Source organism: Sander lucioperca, chromosome 7 (assembly GCF_008315115.2).
Source record: "Sander lucioperca isolate FBNREF2018 chromosome 7, SLUC_FBN_1.2, whole genome shotgun sequence".
Taxonomy (NCBI): domain Eukaryota; kingdom Metazoa; phylum Chordata; class Actinopteri; order Perciformes; family Percidae; genus Sander; species Sander lucioperca.
The window spans coordinates 10,878,413-10,903,329 of NC_050179.1; the positions used below are offsets into that span (position 1 = coordinate 10,878,413).

At 37.8% G+C, this 24,917-nt stretch overlaps 2 protein-coding genes across 2 annotated transcripts; both read right to left on the bottom strand.

Moving 5' to 3' along the window:
• Positions 1–2,829: 2,829 nt before the first annotated feature.
• morf4l1 (mortality factor 4 like 1) lies at positions 2,830–9,193 on the bottom strand. Its single transcript, XM_031283297.2, has 12 exons — positions 8,947–9,193; positions 7,591–7,637; positions 7,426–7,493; positions 7,246–7,332; positions 6,786–6,863; positions 6,654–6,679; positions 6,338–6,429; positions 5,600–5,701; positions 5,389–5,477; positions 5,058–5,230; positions 3,402–3,486; positions 2,830–3,315 (listed from the first exon to the last, which is right to left on the bottom strand). The coding sequence occupies exons 1-12, from the start codon at positions 8,984–8,986 to the stop codon at positions 3,231–3,233; spliced, it is 972 nt and encodes a 323-aa protein (XP_031139157.1). The 5' UTR covers positions 8,987–9,193; the 3' UTR covers positions 2,830–3,230.
• A 3,525-nt stretch (positions 9,194–12,718) lies between these two features.
• Positions 12,719–24,043, bottom strand: pias1b (protein inhibitor of activated STAT, 1b). The gene is made up of 14 exons (XM_031283120.2): positions 23,979–24,043; positions 21,292–21,724; positions 21,046–21,130; positions 20,791–20,838; positions 19,846–19,936; positions 19,627–19,761; positions 19,409–19,514; positions 17,800–17,873; positions 15,819–15,979; positions 15,372–15,505; positions 15,107–15,284; positions 14,861–15,000; positions 13,158–13,195; positions 12,719–13,063 (listed from the first exon to the last, which is right to left on the bottom strand). The coding sequence occupies exons 1-14, from the start codon at positions 24,000–24,002 to the stop codon at positions 12,719–12,721; spliced, it is 1,992 nt and encodes a 663-aa protein (XP_031138980.1). The 5' UTR covers positions 24,003–24,043.
• Positions 24,044–24,917: the final 874 nt, after the last annotated feature.

A 24,917-nucleotide genomic window follows, 5' to 3' on the forward strand; every position in this document is an offset into this window, starting at 1 on the left:
CTCAGCCAATAAAAGGAAAAAGCTCACACAGGTGTCTACCTCAGAGCTCGATCACATTCACCATTTTGCTCGAAATTATTTATTTTTTGGGGGGCATTTTTATGCCTTTATTTTCACAGGACAGATGAAGACATGAAAGGGGAGAGAGAGGGGGAATGACATGCAGCAAAGGGTCGCAGGTCGGAGTCGAACCTGCAGCTGCTGCGTCGAGGAGTAAACCTCTATATATGTGTACATGCTCTACCAACTGAGCTAACCCAACCACCGAAATTATTTATTAAGTGGAGTAAAAAAAAGCTTTGAGGCAGATCTACAGCATAGGCCCAAAAACGTTTCTTTTAAGTGATTAAATTAAGACCACATGTCCAATTCATAGTAAGTAAGTCATCAGTTTTATGTAATTTTTTTTTCTTCAAAACAGGAAGGAATCTTGGCTGCAGTCACGAAGCCACGATTGGCTGGAATAAAGCAGGCTGCAGTCAGTGTTTGGATACTCAAACATCCCATGTTAATTTAACAAACAAGACATGAGCGGGGACATGAGCAGACACTAATCAAGTACCTGTTAATTCCAGAGTAGTCTCGCTTTGCCAGACCTTCCTCCACAGCGCTGTGGAGGAGGGTCTGGCTACTCCACACAGCATTCCGGGATGGGAGAAAAACGTGCTCTGGTTTATTGGCATTTCTTTAAACCAATCACAATCATCATGGGCCACTGCAAAATAGCATCAGGAAGGAACTTGTTTGTTTTGTAGTTGTGCAACAGGAAACTCAGATTGGACAGATAGTCTATCTAGATGTCTGGATTTACCCTGCAGAGATCTGAGGAGCAGTTAACAATAGTCCTCATAAATCCACCGGAGTTTAAAATTCCAACACAAAGAAAACGGAAGGAAACTGACATCCGGCCGAAAAGAGTGAAATCCTGCAGAATTTCCAGCGGGACCGGAGCAATCCCGGAAGTGGAATGTCGTGAATATAGACATAATTTCAGAGTGGCTGAATAGTGATTTGAAATGATATGTTAATGCCTAAAGTCTCAATCCACCTATACAGGTGTTTTCACACCTGGAATAAAGAGCATAAGGGAACAGCACTTTAACTATGGCTTGGATGTAACTAAAAGTCAGTCTTAGACACGTCAAGTCTTAATTAATCTGTTGCACAAAGCTGTCTATTCCAGCATATCAGCAGAAAGAAACAACAAAGTGGTATTTTGACACACGTCTGTTCAACCACAAAGGGGTTTTTACTTTGCCTGATTAGACCTGCTCATAAGACTGTCTGTGTATCACCTGCTAGTTTAATGGCCTCATGTAACTCACAGCATAATTATGTTAAATTTTCTATTTTAAAATACCTGTGTGGCTACTTAGGGCCTTTGCATAGCCTATGTGTGTATAATATAAACTTAGCACAAAAAGTAAGGACATTTGTGTTTGGTAGATTATTTCTCTGTGGTCAACCATTTGAAAGACAACTAAACAGGCTTTCCAACGGTATAAGATTTATTGCCAAAAAGCATTGTTACCACAGAGAAATAATCTACCAAACACAAATTTCTTTACTTTTTGCGCTAAGTTTATATACACTGAAAACAGGATAATCAAATCATTACGGGAGTATTATTTGTATGTTTTTACTAAATCAGACTTTACGCTTTTAATCAATTTGGGGTTAGATCAGTGACTGACTTCATTCATCATTGTTGAGTTTTAACTGGTAACAGTATATAAAATTACTCAATTTTAACTCATACTGCACATGCAGGTTTGTCTTCAGCAAATAGACTTGGCTTAGGTGTCTTCAAGTGTTATATGAGTGGGTCAAACTGTTTTTCCCTTAAACTTCTTTGTTTGACCTTTTGAACACTGTGGACAACTTTAATCACCAGCTGTTAAGGAACAGTAAAAACTTTGGGCAAGGGTTTGGAAAGGGAATAAATGTCTAACAATCCATTCACTTATATTTAACTATCATTGTTGTACATCTATCCAATCATTATTACATTTTGGGGTGCCCTGATAGCTCACTGAGTGCATACCATTAAGGCGGAGTCTATACCACAGCGCTATTTGCTGCAGTTCATCCCCTCTCTTCCTTTCCTGTCTGTCTCTCTCACTATTAAAAAGCAATTATTACATTTTAACCATTTAATTGCCATTTATCAAATTATGCATTTCAAACTGTTGTCATTTATCTAACTTTAGGCTTAAAAACTGAACATATATCCTAACCAGATGTTAAGCATTTAATTGGGTTTATATATATATATATATATATATATATATATATATATATATAAATATAATGAGCATTTACTGAAATATTGCATTTTAACATTTGACAATTTAACCATATTGGCCTTTTCAGTGATCCTTGTATTTTATATTCAAATAGAATAAATGCAAAAGCAAGCATGCAATAACCAGTAAGCATTTAGTTAATGGTTCAAATTGATATCAGTTCCTCCTTGAGTGATAAAAAAAAAAATCACTCAATATATGCGGCCTTAATTATTGCAGTTTCAGAGTGAAAAATGTAAAATAATTTAGGGTTTCTCAAGGTACTAAACAAAAACAGCTCCTCTCTGAAACATCTGGCTTTTCAGGCAAAATTAATTTGTCTTAATCCACTCTGGTGCATTTTTCCATTAAGCATTTTCATAAACAATAGATCATTTAAGACAAGAAAATGAAATGCCAATATGCGGTATATACGGTAACGACAATAACATAGCAATTCAATTCCCCCTGTAGATGAAGATGGGAATAAATTCTACCTTGACCTAACTATCTTAAACTAGCAAATCAAAGATGGACCAACAACTTGAGAATGAGACTTTTATTAGAAAATGATGACAGCCTACAAGACAAATTTAGCCAGCATCTGAACCAAGACAGGAAACAAAACAAAAAAATCATGATGAAATTCCTTTTCAAAAGATCTTGGTAAACCTCCAGACAAAACAAGTATCATAGAAACTAAAAAGTGGTACTGAAAAACATACCAATACAGGAAGAGCGTACTCAGCAGCTTTCCACATGAAAGAAAATGAACTTGTCCAGGGATTAGTGTGACATCTTGCTCTGATTCTTCCTTAATAAATCAACAGATCTCGCACAATCCGTTCTCTGAAGGCCTTTTGTGAAATCAAATCCTTTCGACAGATAAGAATGTCGTCTCCAAACTTCAACACACAAAGGCTTTAGATCCTGAAATAAAAAACCTTAAACTGCCTTGCGGTGGTACTCTGGAGGGGCAACTTCATAGTCACTTGCATTGAAGAGCGATGCAGAGTTCTTTACAAGATACCTGGAATGGAGTTACATTTTACTCATTTCTGCTGCAAATTAATCAATACCAGCCTTATTAATAACAATAATTTTGTGAATACTCACTTTAGGAAGTCTTGTAGATAACTGAGCAGCAGTGCAAGGCTCTTCTCATCCAGGGGAGTGTACGCCAGCATAGCTCCAATTCTCACTTTAAAACCAAACAAAGACAGAATTTAACACACCACATGGCCTCTAACCTCGTCTTCATTCATAATAACTAGAAAAACTTCAATAATTACACTTTACTGCTCCTCAAGGAGGTAATTCAAGTGATTAAAAAAGCACAGGTTATGGTGGTAGATAAAGATGAATACTGATGTGTACAAAAAGAAACAGGCTGCACTCTTATTTCTGATAGATAGATAGATAGATAGATAGATAGATAGACAGACAGACAGACAGACAGACAGACAGACAGACAGACACAAACATACACACACGTGTGTATGTAGTTCTAGTTGATGTGGCTTACAAGAATATTTTGTTGTACAAGAGGATAATATAATCTGTTCTCATGAACCATTCGTACATATAGCTACGAAAAGTAACGCACTGTAATTTGTATGTATTGCACATATATATTACTGTATGCATATGTTTTTCAAGGGATTTTAATGTCAGAACTCACAAACATGAGTGAAAAGTCAGATCCTGTGAATTCTGAAATAGTGGACAGGGCTTTTTTATTTACCTCAACTGCAGCGACTACCCGAGATGACATTATTTCTAAAAATATCTGTTAGTATATTTATCAAACAGATATTTAATGATGTTATATTTTAGTATTTACTTCTCTGATCTGTTCCTGTTTGCACCTTTACATTTTTACACTAACACACATACAGCCACAGCGACTGAAATAGAAAAAACAACACTTTAGATAAATAATCCAGAACAAGTGTTAGAAATGAAATGATATTGTTGAATTTATTAAATTAAATGTACATTATTCTTAGCAAGCATGCACATTTTATGACAGGCACCAGGATTTATTTTTAGTTTGTGGCGACCACACGGTCATTATTTGAGACCCGGCCTTTATTTGAGAAAATACGGTATTTGCCATAAAGACAGGTTTATCAATAGTATATACAATATTAAAATGAAAGTGCCAAGTACAAGAACACTTAAAACACTAAAAATACTAAAAACAAGAAGTTTACAAAGATGCTTGTTTCAGTGCCCTAAAATGAGTTTGAAAACCCCTAGCGGGATCAAGCTGGACAGCTTTAGATCCTGCTGCAGTGTATTCCAGGTTGAGGGGGCAGAAAAAGAGAAAGTCTTTTTGCCAAGCTCTGTGTGAACTGATGAATTGCTGAAGGCCATCAGGGCCTGGGAGCATCTACAGGCTGCGACTGCAGTGCTTGCATGACATGTAAATGGATAAATATGTTGGCATCAATCCAAGGATGGATTTATTATTATGGCTTTAGATATGACAGTAGTTTTTTTAAATGCTAATATTGTTGTTTATTTCTATTTTTAGTTGCCTTTAATGCACACCATTTCCCATAAGCCTCAGGCGGGCTAAACATTGTGGCTCAACCAATGAGGTGAGTCCATGGGTGATTTATTAGATACCTAATTTTGCTAATTCTACTTTGACTGGGATTACTTCTAGAGTCAGACTGGTGCAGATGTTTTAAGAACCAACGCATTAAAGCTGCTCTTCTCTATAACAAATACTTCAGCAGAGTTATGTTGTGCAGGTGATATTACCAAAGAGTCTGAGTAGGTGAGGGGCACCGTAGATTTGAGACATAGATGTATCTGGGTGGTTGGCCAGGATGTCTGCGTACTGCGGCCTCTCAAATTTGTAGAGAAGTTGTGTCCCCAGCATGACACTGAAATATTCCCGGATACCAGCAACCACCTCGTTCACAGCAAACTCCCTGAGCAGTTGAGGAAATCAAGTTATATCTCTCTGACACACAGAGCAAACAAGCAAGTCATGTTTTTGCACTGCCTGCGTGATCCACCACAGCTTAGGCAAGTGTGACAAACTAAAACCATCGCGCAGAAAATGACAAGCAACAATGTGTGTTTTTACTTGCTGTCAGAGTTTCCTCTTGATTTCTTGTAGTTTGCATAATCTTCAAGGACTGCATCCACATTCTTTTTGGCAGGTAGGTGGAAAAGCTGAAGGCATTAAAAAAAAGAAACATGCAGATAAATTACTTTGGAAATGTTATAATGTAAATGTGTATGATAATATTAATTAATAAAATGCTGTGAAAAAAGTTAATTCTAGGGTTACTTACCTGTTTTTGCCGTGTAATCAGGTCCCAGTCATCCACAAGCCATGGTTTCAGCTCCTCAGGGATTTTTACTTTAACCTCCACTCGATTTATGAAGGTCTCCTCCTGAGCAGACGGGAACACATAACACAAATAAACCACGAGGAGTCTTTTTAGCGCAATGTTTACACAGTTAATGTCATTTGAACCTCCGAAACATTTCATGAATCGGGAGTGTTTCCACTATAGAGCTGCAATTAGAGGTGTTGAAATTAATCAAATAATCGATGCATCGAATCGTGGACGATGCTGCGTCGATAATCGGACGGGCCATAATCGATTATTTCTGTTTACAATTTAATGTATGTCTAACAACCTTTCTGTTCACATATTCTGTTATGTTTTGCACATTCAGGAAGTGCCATGTGCTCAGTGCTGTAGTTTTATGTATCCAATTTATTTAGTATTAGAGCACTGCAGAATGTTTTGTTTTTGAAGCTTGAAAAGCTATGAATTAAATATCCTATATGGCTTTAATAGAAAAATTAATTTGACGCATCGTGATGCATCGAGATATCGAATCGAAGACATGATAATCATAATCGAATCGGGAGATCAGTGAAGATTCACACCTCTGGCTGCAACTACTGTAAATTCTTACTTAGTTACTTTCAGTGCAGCTCAGTATTATTTGACATTAATCAGCGACCAACCAGAAAAAAATATATTACTAAAAGCAACTTAGTAAATCTATGAACTTACACTTTCAACAGTTGGGTCAACGCGTGCCCTCTTCTTTCGTGGAGGGTGGGTCGGGTCTCCTCCTGAACTAGTGCCTTCTCCTGCACCAGGAACTGCACGGCCAGAAACATGCTTAACTGTTAGTTCATTCTTAAAAAGAATACATGCCAAAGTTATTGTGATGCCCTGTGATTAATGTAATTATGCTTGTATTTCCTTGGTAGTTTACAGCTTCTTTTGTAATGATGATGGAAACACTTGTGCAAAAAACCCAGCCGACTGATATTTTGGAGGGCATGGGTGTCAAATATGTACATTTGCAACATGATATACTTACTCTTTTGTTTGTTCTTTTTGGTTTTCCTACAACAACAAAAAGGACAGATGTTAAAATACAAAAAAAAAAACATTAACACCTCTAAAACAGTTTGGCAGGAGTATGGTAGGATAACTGATGACTTAAACTCACACATCATTTTTCTGCGGTGCAGGAGGTATCTTCTTATTCGGCGCAGCACCCCTCATTCTTCCTTCTACATAATGGTCTCTAAATTAGGAAAACAAAACAATTACTTAAAAATACATCATTCATATTAAAGTCAGTCTATTTTCAGGAGATTTCATGACACAGGCTACAGTTGGTTTATTGAGGGTGCATATTTTTGCAAACCTCATCTATATTTTTCTGTGTTTCGGTAGTGCTATCAATGCATCTAGACATAATGCACTGTTCTTTGTGTCCAAGTGTTTTACAACATTAGGTCTTATATACATTGTTCACCATGTAGAACATTTGCTACTAAAATTAGATAAAACTTTGTGTTAATTTGCTCTCTCATTGGACCTTGGTGACAAAAAAAACATTACAGTGGCATTTGTAAACAATAAAGTTGGTAAAAAAAAACTACCATTAAAAAAAAGAGACTTACTGATTGGCCCTCTGAAGCTCTTTCTGTTTCTGCAGATTACTGTCCACATACTTAAGCACTCTGCTTTCAGGAACCCATTCGTCCCAACTGGAAGATAAAACACCAAGAAAGAAATCAAGCACATGGGAAATCTTCACTGTAGAACTCTAAAATACTTGATTTATTTGAACTAAAACTTACTTCTTATTCCAACCACTGTAATGAATAAAGTATTTGATTTGTTTGTCCTTGATGTTTATCTTAACACACTGCAAAGAGAGACACAATTCATTGTCAAAAAATGTTTATATCAAGAGACACAGGGGAGGATCACATGATCAGAGAAACGGGCTAACTAATGCCTACCTTAGCTTCGTAGAGCAATGGCCCATGAAAACACAGCACTCTTTCACCTGAACAGAGTGTTGGTCAATTAAAATCAGCATGAGAGCAGTCCAAGTAAAACACGATGAAATTGTTAAGCTGACTAAACTACTTGCACAAACACGAACAATAGTTACACCTTAAATTTTGATTCCTAAACGTCTTAACACCAGTCTCTTTCTGATGGCCGAGAACAATCTTTACATAAATGTTTAAAAATGCATTTTAGCCACACACAGACTCAGATCACATTAAATGAACGTGAGTCAGACTAGAGTCAAGAGTTTACTAGTAGAACTTTAGAGAGGCTTGACTACAGTGTGCGTCACATAAGCGTAAAGAAGCTGGAAAATGTGTTTTACCATAATGTCATTTATTTTTGTTATAATGGATTTTATAAAATTTGTATCAAAAAGTTTCATTAAAGGAACCGGAATCAAATTCATGGTGTGGAACATTTTTGAAGATATCCAGCCCTAGTTTAAGAACTTGCAGCACATTGCATTATGTTAATTTATATACGTTTCATTTGAGACAGTTGTAATTATTATTATACATGAATATTAAAACATTAAATTATAATATCTTAGATTATGTGTACCATTTTAAATAAGTAACTTGGTACTGACTTGTAATGTGTTTACTGTTGATCAGAAACTAAATTCACTCAGCTATAGAAACATGACTCGTATTTTTCTGTTTACAATTAAACTCAGTGATTAACCAATACATATGGTATATATATATATATATATATATATATATATATATATATATATATATATATATATAAAACAATTATTTACTGAAATAATGAACCCATTACAGATTTTTCTAATTACTTGATCAAACTTTATTTGCTACACCAACAAAGACCACTGAAGTACTTTCACAATACACGATGCACTTATCCTATCTTAGAGAGAGAGCTGCAGAAACCCCTGACAACATGACAACAGTCAGCAGGCCAGCTAACACTTGACTGTGTGAACAGAGAGGTGGGCGGTGAAATCAATAGGGAGCTAACACTGCATGAATGAAGCTACTGCTTTTAGATAGCTAGAAACAACATCGCTGAAATACAAACCATGGACTTTGCCGGACTACGCTACTGTTATTGTTACACTCTGTTTAACATATGTAAGAAAATACATAGTGTAGAACTAACGCGGCAAATAAAAAGCAATACTTGTTTTTTGCAACAACAATGAAGGCTAACAACGCTAGCGGTTCGGTGGCGGCAGTGTTAAAGCTAGCTAACATTTCGGAGCTTTTCGACGGCTCCAGCACTGACCGACACCATAAATCTATCAGAAATGAGAACAGACAACTTGTTACCTTCTTGAAATTTAGGTTTCGGGTCCTGTTTCGGCGCCATTCACGGATTAAACTATCAAAATATGGGAAAAATTGCTAGCTCCCATTCCAGTCTGAAACGGCGCCGCTCTCTAAAAACGTCATAACCAACGCGATGACGCATTAATACAGCGACCAAAGCCAAAGATCTCTTTCTTCTTCTTTGAGTTTTAACGGCAGCTTGCATCCATCCTTAATGTTGCACTCCGCCATCTTCTGGAGTTAGGTAACTCTTACAATGTCAAGTATGTTACATTTTCCTCATCAGTCATGTTCTCATTGGGTAGCTGACCATACCATGTTCTGCCTTGTCCACTTGATCACACTCCAGTATGTTCTTTACTCCCCTGTTATCCCTAATCGTTCAGTTTCTTCCAACATGGCATTTCTCTCTGATACACATTTCCTGCAACGAAGCACATTATACAGTTTTTGGTATCTCACAATGATCACAAAACACAGTTGGATTCTTCCCTATAATGTGATGTGTGCTGTTGAGGTTACTATGTCCAATTCTCAGCCTGCTTATTGTTACTTGCTCTTTCTGTTTTGTTCCCCTACTTATACCTATTATACCTATGCCTACTCCTTTTTTGGATTGACTGTAAATGTCTCCCTTCTATTGCGTTATCCCAACACTATTGCCACTGTTAAGTTACTTTTCTCCACACTATGCTTTTTCCCTCAGATTTTGATAATTTAATATTGACTTCGACAATTCCTTTTTTGACTGCCTCTTTTGCCAACCTGTCTGTTCTCTCATTTCCGAGGATACCTAAATGCTACATGAACGTTATATGTTACCCCCATAGACTGTATGGTTACCCCTGTCTAACCATTCTTAATTTTTTAAACAAGGCTTCATAAAGAAGATCCTGATGGCCTCTGGCTGTACCTGACTTTATGCTTGCAATGGTCGAGACATAATCACTACAACTCTACCCTCAAGGACAATTTTACTAGCCAGCAAAAATGTGTGAAAGTGTTCTGATTTTCATGTTAACAAACATTTGTTGCTTTGATATGCAAGTAAATCTAAATATTGAGTGTAGTACAACTTCAATATTGATATTTCAAATAAAATAATAAAATACAATAGGCTGAATGGATAGCCTAATGCGTTTCTCCATACAGTAACAAGTATTTCTGGTAGAGAATGAAGGGTTTGAAAAAAGCATCAAAATATGGAAGCAAATCTGTTTCATCAGATTTTGGAATTAAAAAACCATTGCATTTCTAGCACTGAATATTTATGCATTGAATTTTTTTGCCTCTAAATTTTACTCTTTAAATTTTCAACAACTAATTTTCACCTTTATTTCGTTCATTAATTCAGAATCCAAAATTCAACATAAAAAAATGCAATATACCAAATTCAATATATATACCATTAGGCTATCTATTCAGCCTATTGTAATTTTATTTAATAAAAATAGAAATATCGATATTAAGTGTAGTACCACCATGAGGTTGTACTACACTCAATATTGATATTTCTATTAAATAAAATTACAATAGGCTGAATGAATAGCCTAATGCATTTCTCTATACTATTTCTCCCCCAGGATGAATTGTAATAAATAAATATAAAAATAAACTCCTAATTATGGTTACTTTTGCACCATCATCAAAAACTTCTTGTCCATTAATTTGGTTTATGACCAAAACTCAAAAAACTAATGTCACGCCCATCAGCCTCAACTGTACTTAATGTTTAGTGCTAATTAGCAAATGTTAGCATGCTAACATGCTACACTAAGATGGTAAACTTGTTAAATATTACTTGCCAAATATCTGCATGTTAGATATGGCTGTAGACATTTAGGTCTTGTTGCTAGATGTGTACTCAGCGGGACATTTCACAGTTGAAAGATTCATTTGTCAGTGTCCTCTGGTAGACAAACTATATAATAGGACACCATTTCTAAACTACCTCAAACATATATTGGCTTTTCTCTACAGCAAATTTTTGTTACTGAATGGCCTTCATATAAGCTGATAGATGTATATGCAAAAAGCTATTGTTGGCCAATATATCTGCCTCTACTAAGCATGTGCTGTAATAAAGTGTTTAAAGGAAGGTGTGTTAGGCTTAGGATTCCTGCCAAGCCACAAACTGAGTTAGTAGACTGGATACTGAAACAGAACACATGCAGCTGTATCAGGACTGCCCTCGGAGCAACTACAAATGTGCACTTTCTAATATCTGTTTAATTCTTACAAATACTAAACAGCACAGTAGACCTTGTAGCGGTTCAAAATGATCAAAGCCTCTATTGAGTTATTGACATCATCTGATAGTAAAACAAACAGAAAATGTTACAATGCATGTCAAGCAACTATGACATTTTTAAATAGCATTACTTATATAATTACAAAAGAAATATCACATACAATGACAGCAATGCATATCCACGAATCAAACAAATGCTGAAAATATATATGATAATAAATAATCCTAATTATAAGCACAAGTCAAGAAAAATAAAGGGAGGGGATGCGTCCATAATAACTTCAATGGTTTTAACTTCTGGGCCAAAATGCATGTTGTGATACACTCAAAGACTAAGCTATCACAGTTCTCTTACAGGCTGTTGCAAATACACTTAACAAAAAAGGCTATGCATCCTGGAACAGCATAGCACTCCAACAGGTGAGCTTTCAGTTAATTCGCAGAGACATGCAAAGCTGAAAACTACTCTTAAAATGTTTCCTGCAACTGTGAACGCTTCACTGCTCCACACAGCCTTTATGTAAAGAAGCAAGTGCTAAAACCAAACATAGAGACATCATGAAATGTCAAATTAAAGAATTACTTCAAGTGGACCAGAAACTCTCTCTGTCTTGAAATAGGTCAACCGGCCACTTCGCTGTAGTTTTCTGTGTATATTGTACTTCAGAAAAAAATTACACAATAAGAAGGCTGCTTGCTGGACTAGTGCCATTCATTCATTTACACACTGAAAATACCTGGTCTCACAATACTGACTTAGTCCCAATTTATATGTATCTTAGGTACAGTCTAAACTATACATTATCGTTCATATTTGAATGACTGAAACAGGCGAAACACGTCATGACAACAGAAGGATCTTGCGTTTGCTTTTGCAATTCTAGTGGCAACAGTTCCTAAAAGCATAAGGAATGCTTCTTTAAAAACAGCATACATCCCACATAACTTACATCATAAATAATTCCTTAAAAATAATGACCACAGCATGAATGTCTTACAGAAAAATCTACAGTGATGACAAAAATGGCCAGATCTTTCTGCTGTCAAAACAGAACTTTGACAGAAATGATGCCATTTAGAAAATAAAGAAAGTGTTATACATTTTCCTGTTTTGCTGTGAGTTGCCTTTTGTACATCTATAACAATGCCCATTTTCTTTATATTCTAAATCTCATGTTACATAAGGTGTCACCTCATAGGGTTCTGTATACATAACATTATACTGAAATAATGCCATTGACATGGAATATCGAAAACAAAACTGTAAAAACCAGGTACAAAAGGTACAATATAATCAAAGGACCACATGAAGAGGTGTGAAAAAGGCTTCAGTATTCACAGAAAAATATCAACTGAAGTAACTCACAGGACAAGAAGCGTCCTAAGTTTATATACATATGATAAGTAAATTGAAAATAGATTTTCCTCTCTGTACATAGCACTGTATTCTTTCATCTCAGTCTTACTTATTTACAAACTCCTGTTCTTGAGGTCTCCCTTGTCTTTCAGTTCTGTGTGGATCTAGTCAAGAGAGATAACGTCAGATATGGAGCCATAAATGGCTGCCGCCGCTGCAGCTTCCACCGAGGACCTTGACAATCCTGAGATGGTATGGCTGTCCCTGTCTCTGTCTCGCTCTCTGTCTTTGTCGCGGTCCCGCAGACTGCTGGAAGACACCAAACTACTGGTGCTGCCACTGTTGCTGCCTCCATTGGTGGCTGCCAGCGTGCTGCTCCCTGGGGTGCCCGGCTGCTCACGTAACATCTGAGAGGAGCCGTAGGGCAGGAAACGGTTGAGGAGCAAGTCATGGTCCTCTGAGGCTGATGCCGACGCAGCTGCTGCGGCAGCCATCACCATGTTGTAATGCTAACAGACATAAAATAGTTACCATTAACACAGCAACCAGACATAAACACACTACAGTATGACTGCCAAAGTTCAACTGTTTGCTTAAATATACCTGATTGTCGCCTTGGAGGAAGGAGAAGAAATTCAGATCTGTAAGAAAAGGAAGAGGGCTCAGTCCATTAACTTCATTCTGGATATACACTACCAATGTCTAGTTACAAACTGCTTCAACAAGCAACAAACGTGTTCAAAGATAGGTTAGCTTGGATTTTGTCAAGTCTGTCTTAATAAAAATACTTGGCTTGGCTTATTAACATTGAGAGAATGATGTAATCATTCCTCCTGCCCATACTGGCTGTATAACGATCCTTTCCCCCTTGAATGTTGGTCCCCTTACTAACATGGCCAGCAGTTGGCGCTGCAGCAGTGACTATGACACCCAGCTCGTGGAGGACATTGGTATGCTTCTTTAAAATCTTAGAGCCAGATTGCTGCAATTTGTGTCAAAAATAGCACTCCTTTCTCCTCTGAGTCACAACACTTTCACTCCGATGTCCATCCAACGTGAATAAACATCCATAAATCTGCTTAAAAATCATGTAACTCCAGAACTTGCCTGAGGATCGTCACGTAAAAAAAAAAAAAAAAATCCCATATCCAAGTATTCCAGTGATAGTTGTTCATCCATGGGACATAGCAAACAATAACAGCAAATACCTAATTCAGCATACTTTGAACAGTGCCAATTTGCCCTGAAATTCTAGGAACCGTAGTTCAAAAATTAAAGAGAATGATTATCCCCCAAATTAAAGTAGGACAAATAATATTGGGTGGCACCTACACCGGGGTCCTGGGTGCAGCTGACGCTATGGACTTACTACACCCTGCTACGCTCTGCGATTCCCCGCAGTGTCCGACTGCGTCCTGCCGCGTCCACCCAGGCTGCTGTGCATCACCACACCCCGTAACGCCCTGCTGTACCCTACTATGACATGAACTACTACGACTACCATTGTGATCACTGTTTCACTATCTTTATTATGACTATTATTGCCACCATTCACCACTCCCCCAACTGGTGCCGTCAGACACCGCCTACCAAGAGTCTGGGTCTGTCCGAGGTTTCTTCCTAACAAAAAAGGGAGTTTTTCCTTGCCACCGTCGCAATAGCTACTGCTAATGCTTGCTCTTGAGGCAACCACTGTAATAGTTGGGGCTTCGTAAACTACAGAGTTTGGTCTAGACCTACTCTATCTGTAAAGTGTCTCGAGATAACTCTTGTTATGATTTGATACTATAAATAAAATTGAATTGAATTGAATGAATAATAATAATAATAATAATAATAATAATAATAATAGGAGTAACAAGATGTTATGGGGTTGACTCAATTTCGCCTGAGGGGGGGCCCACAGCTTAAGCTAGTATGAGGCTTCAGCAGACTGAGTTAGTCAAATCAAGCGGGTGTCTTCATGACCAGGTTTACTGCTGAGGATTGTCCCAGCAACAAGTCTACACACGACTAGGACATAATCCTTCACCACATCTCAGAAGTAACCACTGAAACTAACATGTAATAGTAGGAAACAAAGACAGATTTTGCACCACAAATACTATAACTTTAAAAGATACCCAATTGATTCAGCTGACTCAGACTGCTGAAGCATCATGTTAGCTTCAGCTGAAGACATATTGCTTTACAACCAGTTTGGACAGAACAAATGGATACTGGGTTAACATATGGGCATGTGATTATTGTATTGAGGCAGATATAACAAAAAACAAAATCTTTCCTTTAAGGCAAGACAGGTGTACCTGGCAGGTCACTAGTTGTGTGATAATAGTGGCGATAGTCCTGGATAAGAGGTGGAGGGGGAGGAATGTAGCTGGTCTCCACAGGGGGCATGCTGGGAGCTCTGCTTACAGGTGAGGCCTGGCTGTGTAGGTTCAGTACTCTGAGAGGAGACAAAAGAAGTAACACGACAGAGCTGAGCACAAAGTTCCCAAAAAAATAATTTGTTCATGGTGATCTAACTTCCTGTTTGTGGTTTGGAGACTCACCCCTTGTTTGGAGGTGGAGAGACGGGTGACACCGAGGGACAGGCCCTTTTAGGAGGCGGCTCATCATCTAGCTCATCCTCAGAGGAGCTATCCAGTGTCAGGTCAATCACATCAACCTTCTTGCTGTTGTCATTGGATGATCCCCGTTTATGCTCATGCGTTTCTGTTCGAGACGAATCTACAAAGCAACAGTTAACTCACACTGTGCTCACAGATCACAATGAATGAGTACACTTGAAGAATCTGAAATGTACGAGCTACATACCGCTGTCTACACCATTGTACGAAGCAGACACCTCCTGCACCTCTTTCTTCGACCTCATGGGGGCCCAGTTTCCATCTTCTTTGAACTGGATTTCATCACAGTCAGAACAGCTATTCAAGATTTCCATGAACAACCTATGAAAACAGCATGATATTTTAACACAGTTTGGCAACTTTGCAAACAGAATTATGTAAGCTTTTAGTACTTCATCATCCCTTAAAACTTATATTTTGGATATACAGTGTTATCGGCACTTTTTAAAGCTGTAATTTATCTGGGCCATCAGCAACAGATCCATGAGTTTGAAGACTTATCAGATGCCAAAACAATTGCTCAGTGCTATATAATACCATGAAGAAGAAGTTTCTCTTAACAGTTTTCACAGCAGCAATTATTTTATACTTCTCAAAAGTCACCAGGTAGGAATGTGTGACGTGTTGTGCTCACCCGTCAATAATGAGGTGCTCATATGGTGCCTTCTTGTCACAGACTGGACACACCCAGGTCGGCTTCTTCTCATTCATTTGGATGTAAAGTGTTGCATCGAAGCACTGAAGGTGAGAACATGTTATCGCTCTGCAAGGAATTGTCAGCCTCATCTTCCCCAGCTTTAAAACAAAACAAAAAACACAAAATAAATGTCACTTCTCAGTACTACATTAAATACTGCACCAGTTAGTTTTATAGTGACAGAATATTGTAGAACAAAGTGACGTTCTAATTAAGTATACAGTAGGGGTGTGACAAGACGTTCAGCTCACGAGACAAGACGAGACACGATATTGGATTCACGAGAATGAGACAAGATTTTAACACTATTTTAAAGAAAACTTCAACGACGAAATATGACTGGAAAAATAGTCTTTTATTCAATTGAAAGTCATGAAATGAAAACCGAGCACTGTGAAAGGTTTTGCCACAAACTCAAATGGCTTCTCTCCTGTATCACTAACCTCTTCAGACCTAATAACTGCGGCGTTTCCACCGGGAATCCAAAATGCTGCCACACAAACAACTTAAAAGTGGCAGGTAGGACTGGATACCATTCACATTTTTACCGGTACCTGAAATTTGGTGCCGGTACCCAACGGTACCTTTTCCCAGTACTTTCCCTCTGTAATAACAAAAAATGTATTTCAGTTGTAAAAATAATTCCGAAACTATTTAATTCTTATTTTTATTTTTTACACACCACACAAAATAAAACACCCCCCTCTCCCCTCACCTACAGCCCATTAAATCAAATAATTATTAATTTCATACACTGAACTGTAACGTTTCTTCTTGTATTTGTATCTTATTCTATTTTAGCCTATTTTATTTGCATGCCTGTTTTTAATTGCTCTTTAATGTTTTATGTAAAGCACTTTGAATTGAATCCACTACTTTCAACATCTATATAGACTGTCTATTCCGGTTTTCTGGTTTATTACTGACCTATATCACTAACCAGACCACAATTTGCATTAACTGTATATTGACTCTTCACTACATTTCAGCATTTATATAGACTGTCTATTCATATATATTGCGTTATAACTGATCAACACCACTAACTAGATCATAATTTGCACTAACTGTTTTTGTTTTGTTTGGCTCCTCACTACATCTCAGCAGTGTTATAGACTGTCTATTCATGTATATTGTGTTATTACCATATCACTTTCGCATATCCTTCGTCTTACTTACACCTCACTTTGCACCGAATTTGTAATGCTTACTTAATCTGCACTTCATGTAGCCTTTTGTATTCTGTATTCCTGTATTGTATTGAATGTGAAACTGTATGTTGTCCTGCACGCTTATGCTTTTCTTGGCCAGGTCGCCGTTGCAAATGAGAACCTGTTCTCAATGGCCTACCTGGTTAAATAAAGGTTAAATAAAATAAAAAAAAAAATGCCCTGTTGCTGAAATGTGCTATAAATAAAGTTGCCTTGCCCTACAACCTCCAGCCTGTCAGTCTGTAACCAGGGCATAGTGAACACTGTTGTGCCTGTCTGTCTCGGAAGTGTAAAGTTAACTGCACTGCGATCTCGCCATTAAATTATATTCCAGCAAACACTGTCTGCACTTTGAAGTTTTGAAAACCTTAACCACACTTGTGACCGCTTTACCAGCATTGTCGTGACTCACTTTGACATGAACGCTGCAGATGTGACGTAACGTTAGTCCCGCTCCGACGAGATCTCGTCACACCTCTAGTATACAGTATATGGCAGTACAGTAAGAAGTACTTTTTGTCTATCTGCACAATAAAATACAGGTCTAGGGGACTTAAAAAAATCCCTGTTTAGTTAGAATTGTCAATTCATTTCTTGATCTGTCAATAGGCTAATTGACTAACTGGTTGTACAGGTGTTCCAATTATACTTCTCACAACTAACTACAATACTACTTTTTTAGTTGAGCGGTATAGTGGAGTATTTACAGGACACAGGAGAGAGACTCGTAGACTGGTGGTGGCGATCTCACTCTCTGGATCAGCTGTTAATTTCTCTTTGACTGTGAGAAAGAAAAAGATAAACACAAAGATTAAAAACAAGTATTGATGTAGATGATGACCTGATGTATACTGTTAAAGCCAATTGTGCTAATGTTAATTTGTTTAACAAGACCCCAAAACTCCCTCACAATTAATCTTTCATCATATGATGGATGGATGAAAAATGTAAGTTCTATGTGTGAGCAAAAAAGTGCAGTGGAACAACAAATGTTCAAAGGAGTAAAGGAACTTTTTCCAGGAATCTTTAAGAAACTGAGGAACTTTGCAGAACTTAGAACCTTTTTTGGGTCCTAAATTGAATTCCCGGGACTCACAAGTTGTTGTTACTACGTGGTCAAACAGGCCACAAAAATACACAGTAGTTACTAGGGCTGTCCCAAACAATTATTTTTTAAACGATTAATCTAGCGATTCATTTTTCAATTAGCGATTATTTTCCCATTGCTCAATTATTAACAATTTACACAAAACAAATTTCAATAAGGTTCAAATCTCTATTTATTAAAATTGTTTAACACTGCACTGTTCAAGTAAAATGAATGTTTAGTGCAACCTGGAGCCAGATGTAGGCTATCAATCCAACCACAAAATAAAGTCATTTTCAGGAGGAATACAAAAATAAAAACTTAAAGTAAACAGCAAGTGCAAAAAGAGTAGCCTGTATTAGCTTTTTTTAGCAGTAGGTGAAATAATGAATAATCTCTTGTTTAACATCCAAGCTCTTCTCCCTTTAATTTAACTTTAATTATTTGTATCTAAAGACTGGTTAAGCACTGTAGGGAGAAGAAGTTGGACAGTTCTTTTTGTCTCGTTCCAGTGATTGGCACATCTAGGTGATGGCGTTGGATATGCGGTAGCATGTTAGATATATTTCCACTCACATACCCAACAACTGCTGAACAACGCCGACACACAGTCCTCGTTTTATCCACCACTCTCTCGCCTGTAGCCTACTACTGCAACTGACCCGAAGACCGAAGTTTTCGAGGAGGGGACTGCAACAGGCGGTAGGGCATGAGACGAGAGGCTCCAGGCTGCAGCCAAACAGTCTCAAAGTTTTCCCAAGCTTGCGATCTTAATGAGGCCGGCGGGTCCTCTAACTCTTGTGGGTCGCCACTACTCGCCATACTCGTCCTTTCGTGCTGCTATCTCTGACTCACTCACTGGACTGTCGACCTGACAAAAAACTACATGTAGGCGGAGAGCTCAGCTAGCTTCTGCGGGGCTACAGATTAGTTGTCCCTAGAACCCGCGTATCTAACAGTAGTTCCGCATTACATTACTTCTGCATTACATTAATTAATTTTCACGCAAGTTTTATTTATTTATTTTATTTAGTGACGCGTCGACGCAAATTATTTGTGTCGACGCATTTACGTAATCGATGACGTCGACTACGTTGACAAATCGTCCCAGCCCTAGTAGTTACTATATGACAGGAGGTAATTTATGTGATCGTCTTTTACTTATAGATGTAGTGCAAACACGTGTTGCATGTTCTATGTTTTTACTACAAAATCTAGAGGCAACTTACTCAGAGCTCTTGAGTGGTCGGGGTTCCTAATTCCTTTGGCCCGTAGTCTTTGCAACAACACTGCAGACGACTGCTGTCTTACCAGATAAACAGCCATGGAAAAACTCTGACAAAACAAAGATAAAATAATGAGCGAAACAAGTTACACTGAAGTGACTTAAGTCCTCTTTAATGGACTATGATGCTTGATTTCTAAAGCGTTGCCTAGAACTTCCTACCCTCCCAATTTCTGAAGTCCACGACACCACAATTGTGTTGGGGACTGTGGTGGACAGTCGGACAAGAGAGGTTATGTTGATGGGACGACTGGGCCTTTTTGGTTCAACTCCATTTTTGGTTGGAGGAAGATATCCCTGCAGACCAAATATCAAACATCAGTGACCTTGATTCTCAGTAACTGGTGGTGTGATACACAGAAAATATGACAATAGACTCACCGGGAGATTACAAGGCTTGCCGTTCACCTTCACACACAGATTAGGGGGGAAATGATCCTCCTGGGGACAGCTTGTCTCTGATAAACAAAATCTGAAAATGAAGAAAATAAATGACAGAAGCGGTAAGATCAAATGTTGAGGGACAAATGTCAAAAGCAATTTGTTTCTGTAAAGTTGCCACTTTCACAAAAAGGTTGGCTTGCTTATTTTACCATTTCAGTTCTGTCAAGTACAGCCATCTCCATCTATGATATAGGAGAGCACCTCTTAAAGGATGGCATTCATCCATACAGTGAATATTTTATTATGCAACTAAGAAAAACATCAGTTTTTGTTACCGTTATTTAATGTTTTTGTGAAGTTAAACAATGCCAACAAAGTGTGCCTGTTTGGTTCAATTGTTTTAAAGTAAGGTTATTGTAAGGTAATAAAAACGCTTGCACGTAAGCTATCAAAAAACTATAATCCTGGAATTGAACAGCAAACTAATTATTAATCATACTGGTGAATATATTGTCTAATAATATGTGTGCACATTTTTTTTTTTAAATGGCTCAACTTCATTGTGAATAAAAACGTGTGCATCCAGAAGACAAGCGTCCCTGCATTCTTCACTCCACAATTCAAAACCTGTTCTGTTGATCATTAATTTTGATACCTATCTTTGTCTTTTATCAACACCTATAACCTATAACTGTAAACTTAAAGTTTAAAGGTTAAAGTTACAACTTGGGTGAGGGTTTTAACTTCTTACATCTGAATCTGAGAGTCAGACAAAATCGCTAAGAAGAAAGACTGAAATGACGTGAACTATACAAGTGACAAAACTATTTCTGTTTGCTTCAAAACTAAGGAACTAAACACAGACCCATCACTTAACGCAAATATACTTATTATTCAAAAGAGAATATTTTTATGCTCTGAAGAAAAGTATGTTAGACATACCTTAACTGAACTTGAACAGCAAAGTCACATTTGGTCCCAGATATGTCCCTAAAGAATTAAAAGAAAGTCAGATCAGGATGATCAAAAGTTTCACATTCAATTTAATAACAACTCAGTGTACTCTGATTGATTGCTATGTCAGATAATGATTTTTAAATCATGTAAACAGTACAAAAATAGTTTGGTAGTTTCAATGCTTTTACAGTATTATTTCTTCTTCCCTTTCATCTCTTACCAGATAGCTTTCTCACTTACATGGAGCTGCTGATCTGTTGAACTTGCTGTGGTGTTAATGCAAAGGCATAACATGCTTCCTGGAACCGCTGACTGTTGTCTGAGGCTACGAAAAATAGACGAGGAACAGAACATGACAGTCAGAATCACTAGGCCCTAACGTCAACTCAAACTGAACTTTTACTGATCATGGTTTTGACAAGTCATGGCTCAGACATGTAAGTGTTATCGCTAAACAAACAGCAGAGCAGAAAGTGGTTGACTCACCCAGGCTAGTTGGCTTAATGAGCTCATCCAGAACGTCATAGAATGGCAATCTCTGGAGCTTGACATCAGGGTGTACAGGATGCAGGGCGGAGGGGAGGTGAGGCAGACTCAGCTCATGCTTGGGCCCAAGTAAAGAAACAGGCAGCAGAGGCGATGGGGAACTGTGGCTGTCAAATCCCAGCTGAGCGAGGCCGGCGGGCAGGCTGGAGGCAGAATGAACACCGGGCAGAGCCAGGTCTACTGGTGAAACCATTTTGGTTGGGAAGCGTCGTCTGTAGAGCTCTTTGATCTTCATCTGCACAGCAGGACTGCAACCAGCCTTGAGTAAGTGAAGAGCTTTGGTCAAAAGTTCGTGTTTGCGCCCGTGCTTATTCCGTCCTGCATACCCCAACAACACTTGAAGCTCCGAAACTCGAAGGCTCATTACCATTTGCTGGTAAAAAAAAAAGAAGAGTGTGAAAAATCGTCTATTAAACATTTTTTTCATATTCTGATGAAAAGAAACAAGTTTCCTTTCCTCATTTCAGCCTTCATCATTTAAAACATTATTATGAAAGCATGTCTGATTTATTTCTTTACATCATTAAAAACCCGTCACTAGCTTGCAAATCGTCCACACCCATAACATTTTCATTTTTGAGACAGGCTTGGAGCAGAAAGATTTCTACAGTTTCTTTGGCCTTTGTTCGGTTAGTATCTAAATAAAAGACCAACATGAAGAGCTTCATCATACAGTATATTTAACATACACATCCACTCTGAGATGACTTTGGCAGAGATGGCCCTTTGGCTAGAAGCAGAAAACGCACATAACTTCTACTGATTCTACTATTTAAGGTTTTAATCCTCATCACCTCATGCTGCAAGTGATAATACAGGGTAGGCCTGTGCAATTAATCAAATTTTGATAGCAATTTCAATTTAGGCTCCTAATGATCACAAAAACAATGTAATCAAGAAAAACGATTATTTTGCACATTATACTGCAAGTAAACTCTTATTTTGTCATGTGTTCTGAAGGGGAATTCAAAAAGGTTCAACGGGAAAAGTATTAAGGGAAATTTCACAGTTCAAGGTGTTTTCACTGTTTTTTAAGTTCAATAAATGCAACATCTCTCCATGGTCAATGAGTAATCGTCTTAAATAATCATGATTTCAATATTGACCAAAATAATGGTTATGATTTTTTCCATAATGGAGCAGCACTAATACAGGGTGTGGACACAATAACATGAGTATCTGTACAAAATAAAGGAATCCAATACACCAGAGACTTTTTCTTGAGACAGTGTCAGAGGTGTTAATTTCAATTTTTAAGAAGATTGTTGTGATGTTGTATTAGGTGGCCCTGCTTTTTTGTTGTAGTAACATAATACAAATCTAATGACACAGGTTGTTTTATTCTTAACAAAATCATTCCTACGGTGTTATGCAGTCAAATAAAGCAAAACCATAAATGACAATAGAACTGGATCAACACCTGACACAGAAGCAAAGAAAACAAAATATTTTCATCTCCACAAAGGTAGGGCTTCCATTGTATTATGTTATACTATATTGTACAGGTACATGTGTTCTTAGGTCCAACATATGTAAAGTCATCTTTTGTGAATGATTGTGTGTAAACGGTGCGATGTGGCCCCACACACGAAGGCAACACTTAATGACACTTAATGGCATTAAAAAGACAACCTGCATAGATAAGCAAATGTTACTGGCAATCCGCTTTATCAGTCAAGGTCATCTGTGTGGTAATTGAGGAGTCCAATTAGGACTCAATGTGGAACTGCAAAAGGTAAATATTTGAGCAACTGTAAACATTCGGATGACGCTTGAAATGTGGCCTGTTAATAAAATGTGATGTCGCATACCACCGGATATAAGTGATACATTTAGATATATTCAATAAATTAGCTGAACGTTGATGTTAAATGCCTTTTGTACCGTATAGAAATAATACGGCTTATGTGAGGCAAAGATGTGTCAACAGTGCCGAGATTCCTTCAGGAAGGGAGCAGATCAAAACGAAAACGTTTCACAATGAGTGTTTTCTGTCAATTAATAATGAATTACCAACATTATATGAGTAGAATAATGCCGGTTTAATCTGACTGAAACAAAAATGAATGTTACAGTATTTACTTTATCTCGAGTGTTTGAACAATTATCGCAAACATGAGTTACATTACATTACAGCTAACCATACTGAGGATAATGACTATATTTCGTGGACTACCGTCCTTCACATTACATCGGAAATAACGCTAATGGAAGCTGCGCTTATCTTCCAGGGAATAGACAGAGCCCACTTTTAAACAGACATTGCGGTCCTCCCGGCGAACTACTGACAATGTCAGGTGGTTAATACTACAGTGCCGTTGGGTACAAAACGTTGAAATGAAAGTGGTTTTCACATTTGACTAAAAGCGATATGTGGCCTTATGTGCAGGTGAGCAAAGGCAGCCTAACGGGACGTCGGCAACAATAACAAAGCTAATGCTAGCGGGCTAGCCAGCCAGCTAACAGTTTGTCCGGTCTCCACTGCTCTCCTGTTTTGGTATTATATGCTTTGATACCAACATTCATCGGGTCTCTACTGTCAAGTAATAATGGTTCTATGATTTGAAATTCCCAAACTCACTGTGTGAAACGTCTATTTGTCAAGCTAATGTAGGGGCTCACTTTACCTTCAGTTCCGCATTTTCCGCCATCTTGTTACATTAGGTACGCATGCGCAAAAGCCATCCTCAAGGGACAGAGCAAAATTCAAAATTGGTGTCGCTTCTTCGCCGCGGACAGCAGGGGGCGCTACCGTAACACAATACCAAAGAGGACATTACTGCACATGGAACGTCAAGGGTATAGTTTTTGTCGGACCAACAGTCCAAAACAGAAATAGCATGCATTTAATATTCAGTAATATAATATATAACAGAGAAAAGTAAAAAATCCTCACATTTATGAAACGAGCAAATCTTTGCCATTTGTGCTTGGTAAATGACTTGAACGATTAATTGATTATCAAAGCATGGCCATGAATTTTCTGTCAATGACTAATAAAATGATCGATTAATCGTTGCAGCCCTAGATAAAAATAGATAGGCCTAAATAAAAAGAAGAAAAACAATTTTACTAGGCTATATCGAGCCTACCTAACCAGTCCGTCTTATTTTGGTGTTTTTGTATTCCAGCAAAACAAAATTCCTCAAACAAATGAAATGGTATTCCAGTGGTAGGCCTAGGCGTTAAAAGGTTTAAGGGATGTCACATCGGGCTCTGGGAACTTGTGTTGGAATATTTCCCATTATTTCTATAGGCCTAGTCTAAACAATCAATCAATTGATGAAATAGCCTAGGCTACATATTGACAGTGAAAATAACCATTAGTTGCATTTTTTCGTGCAAGTGTGTTTTTTTCATCTTTTTTTGTGCTAATCAAACAGACTAGTGACAGGTGAAAGTTGCGCATTAATTCAAAGGCAGATCAAATTTACTGCTTCTCCTAATGGTAAAATTAAGTTAGGCCAAGCCTATTAAACCATCGGAATGGAATTATGCATGATGGCAACACCAAGGGCAAGAATCCACATTTCTTTTAATAAAATGATTTATTCATTAGCGGTGAA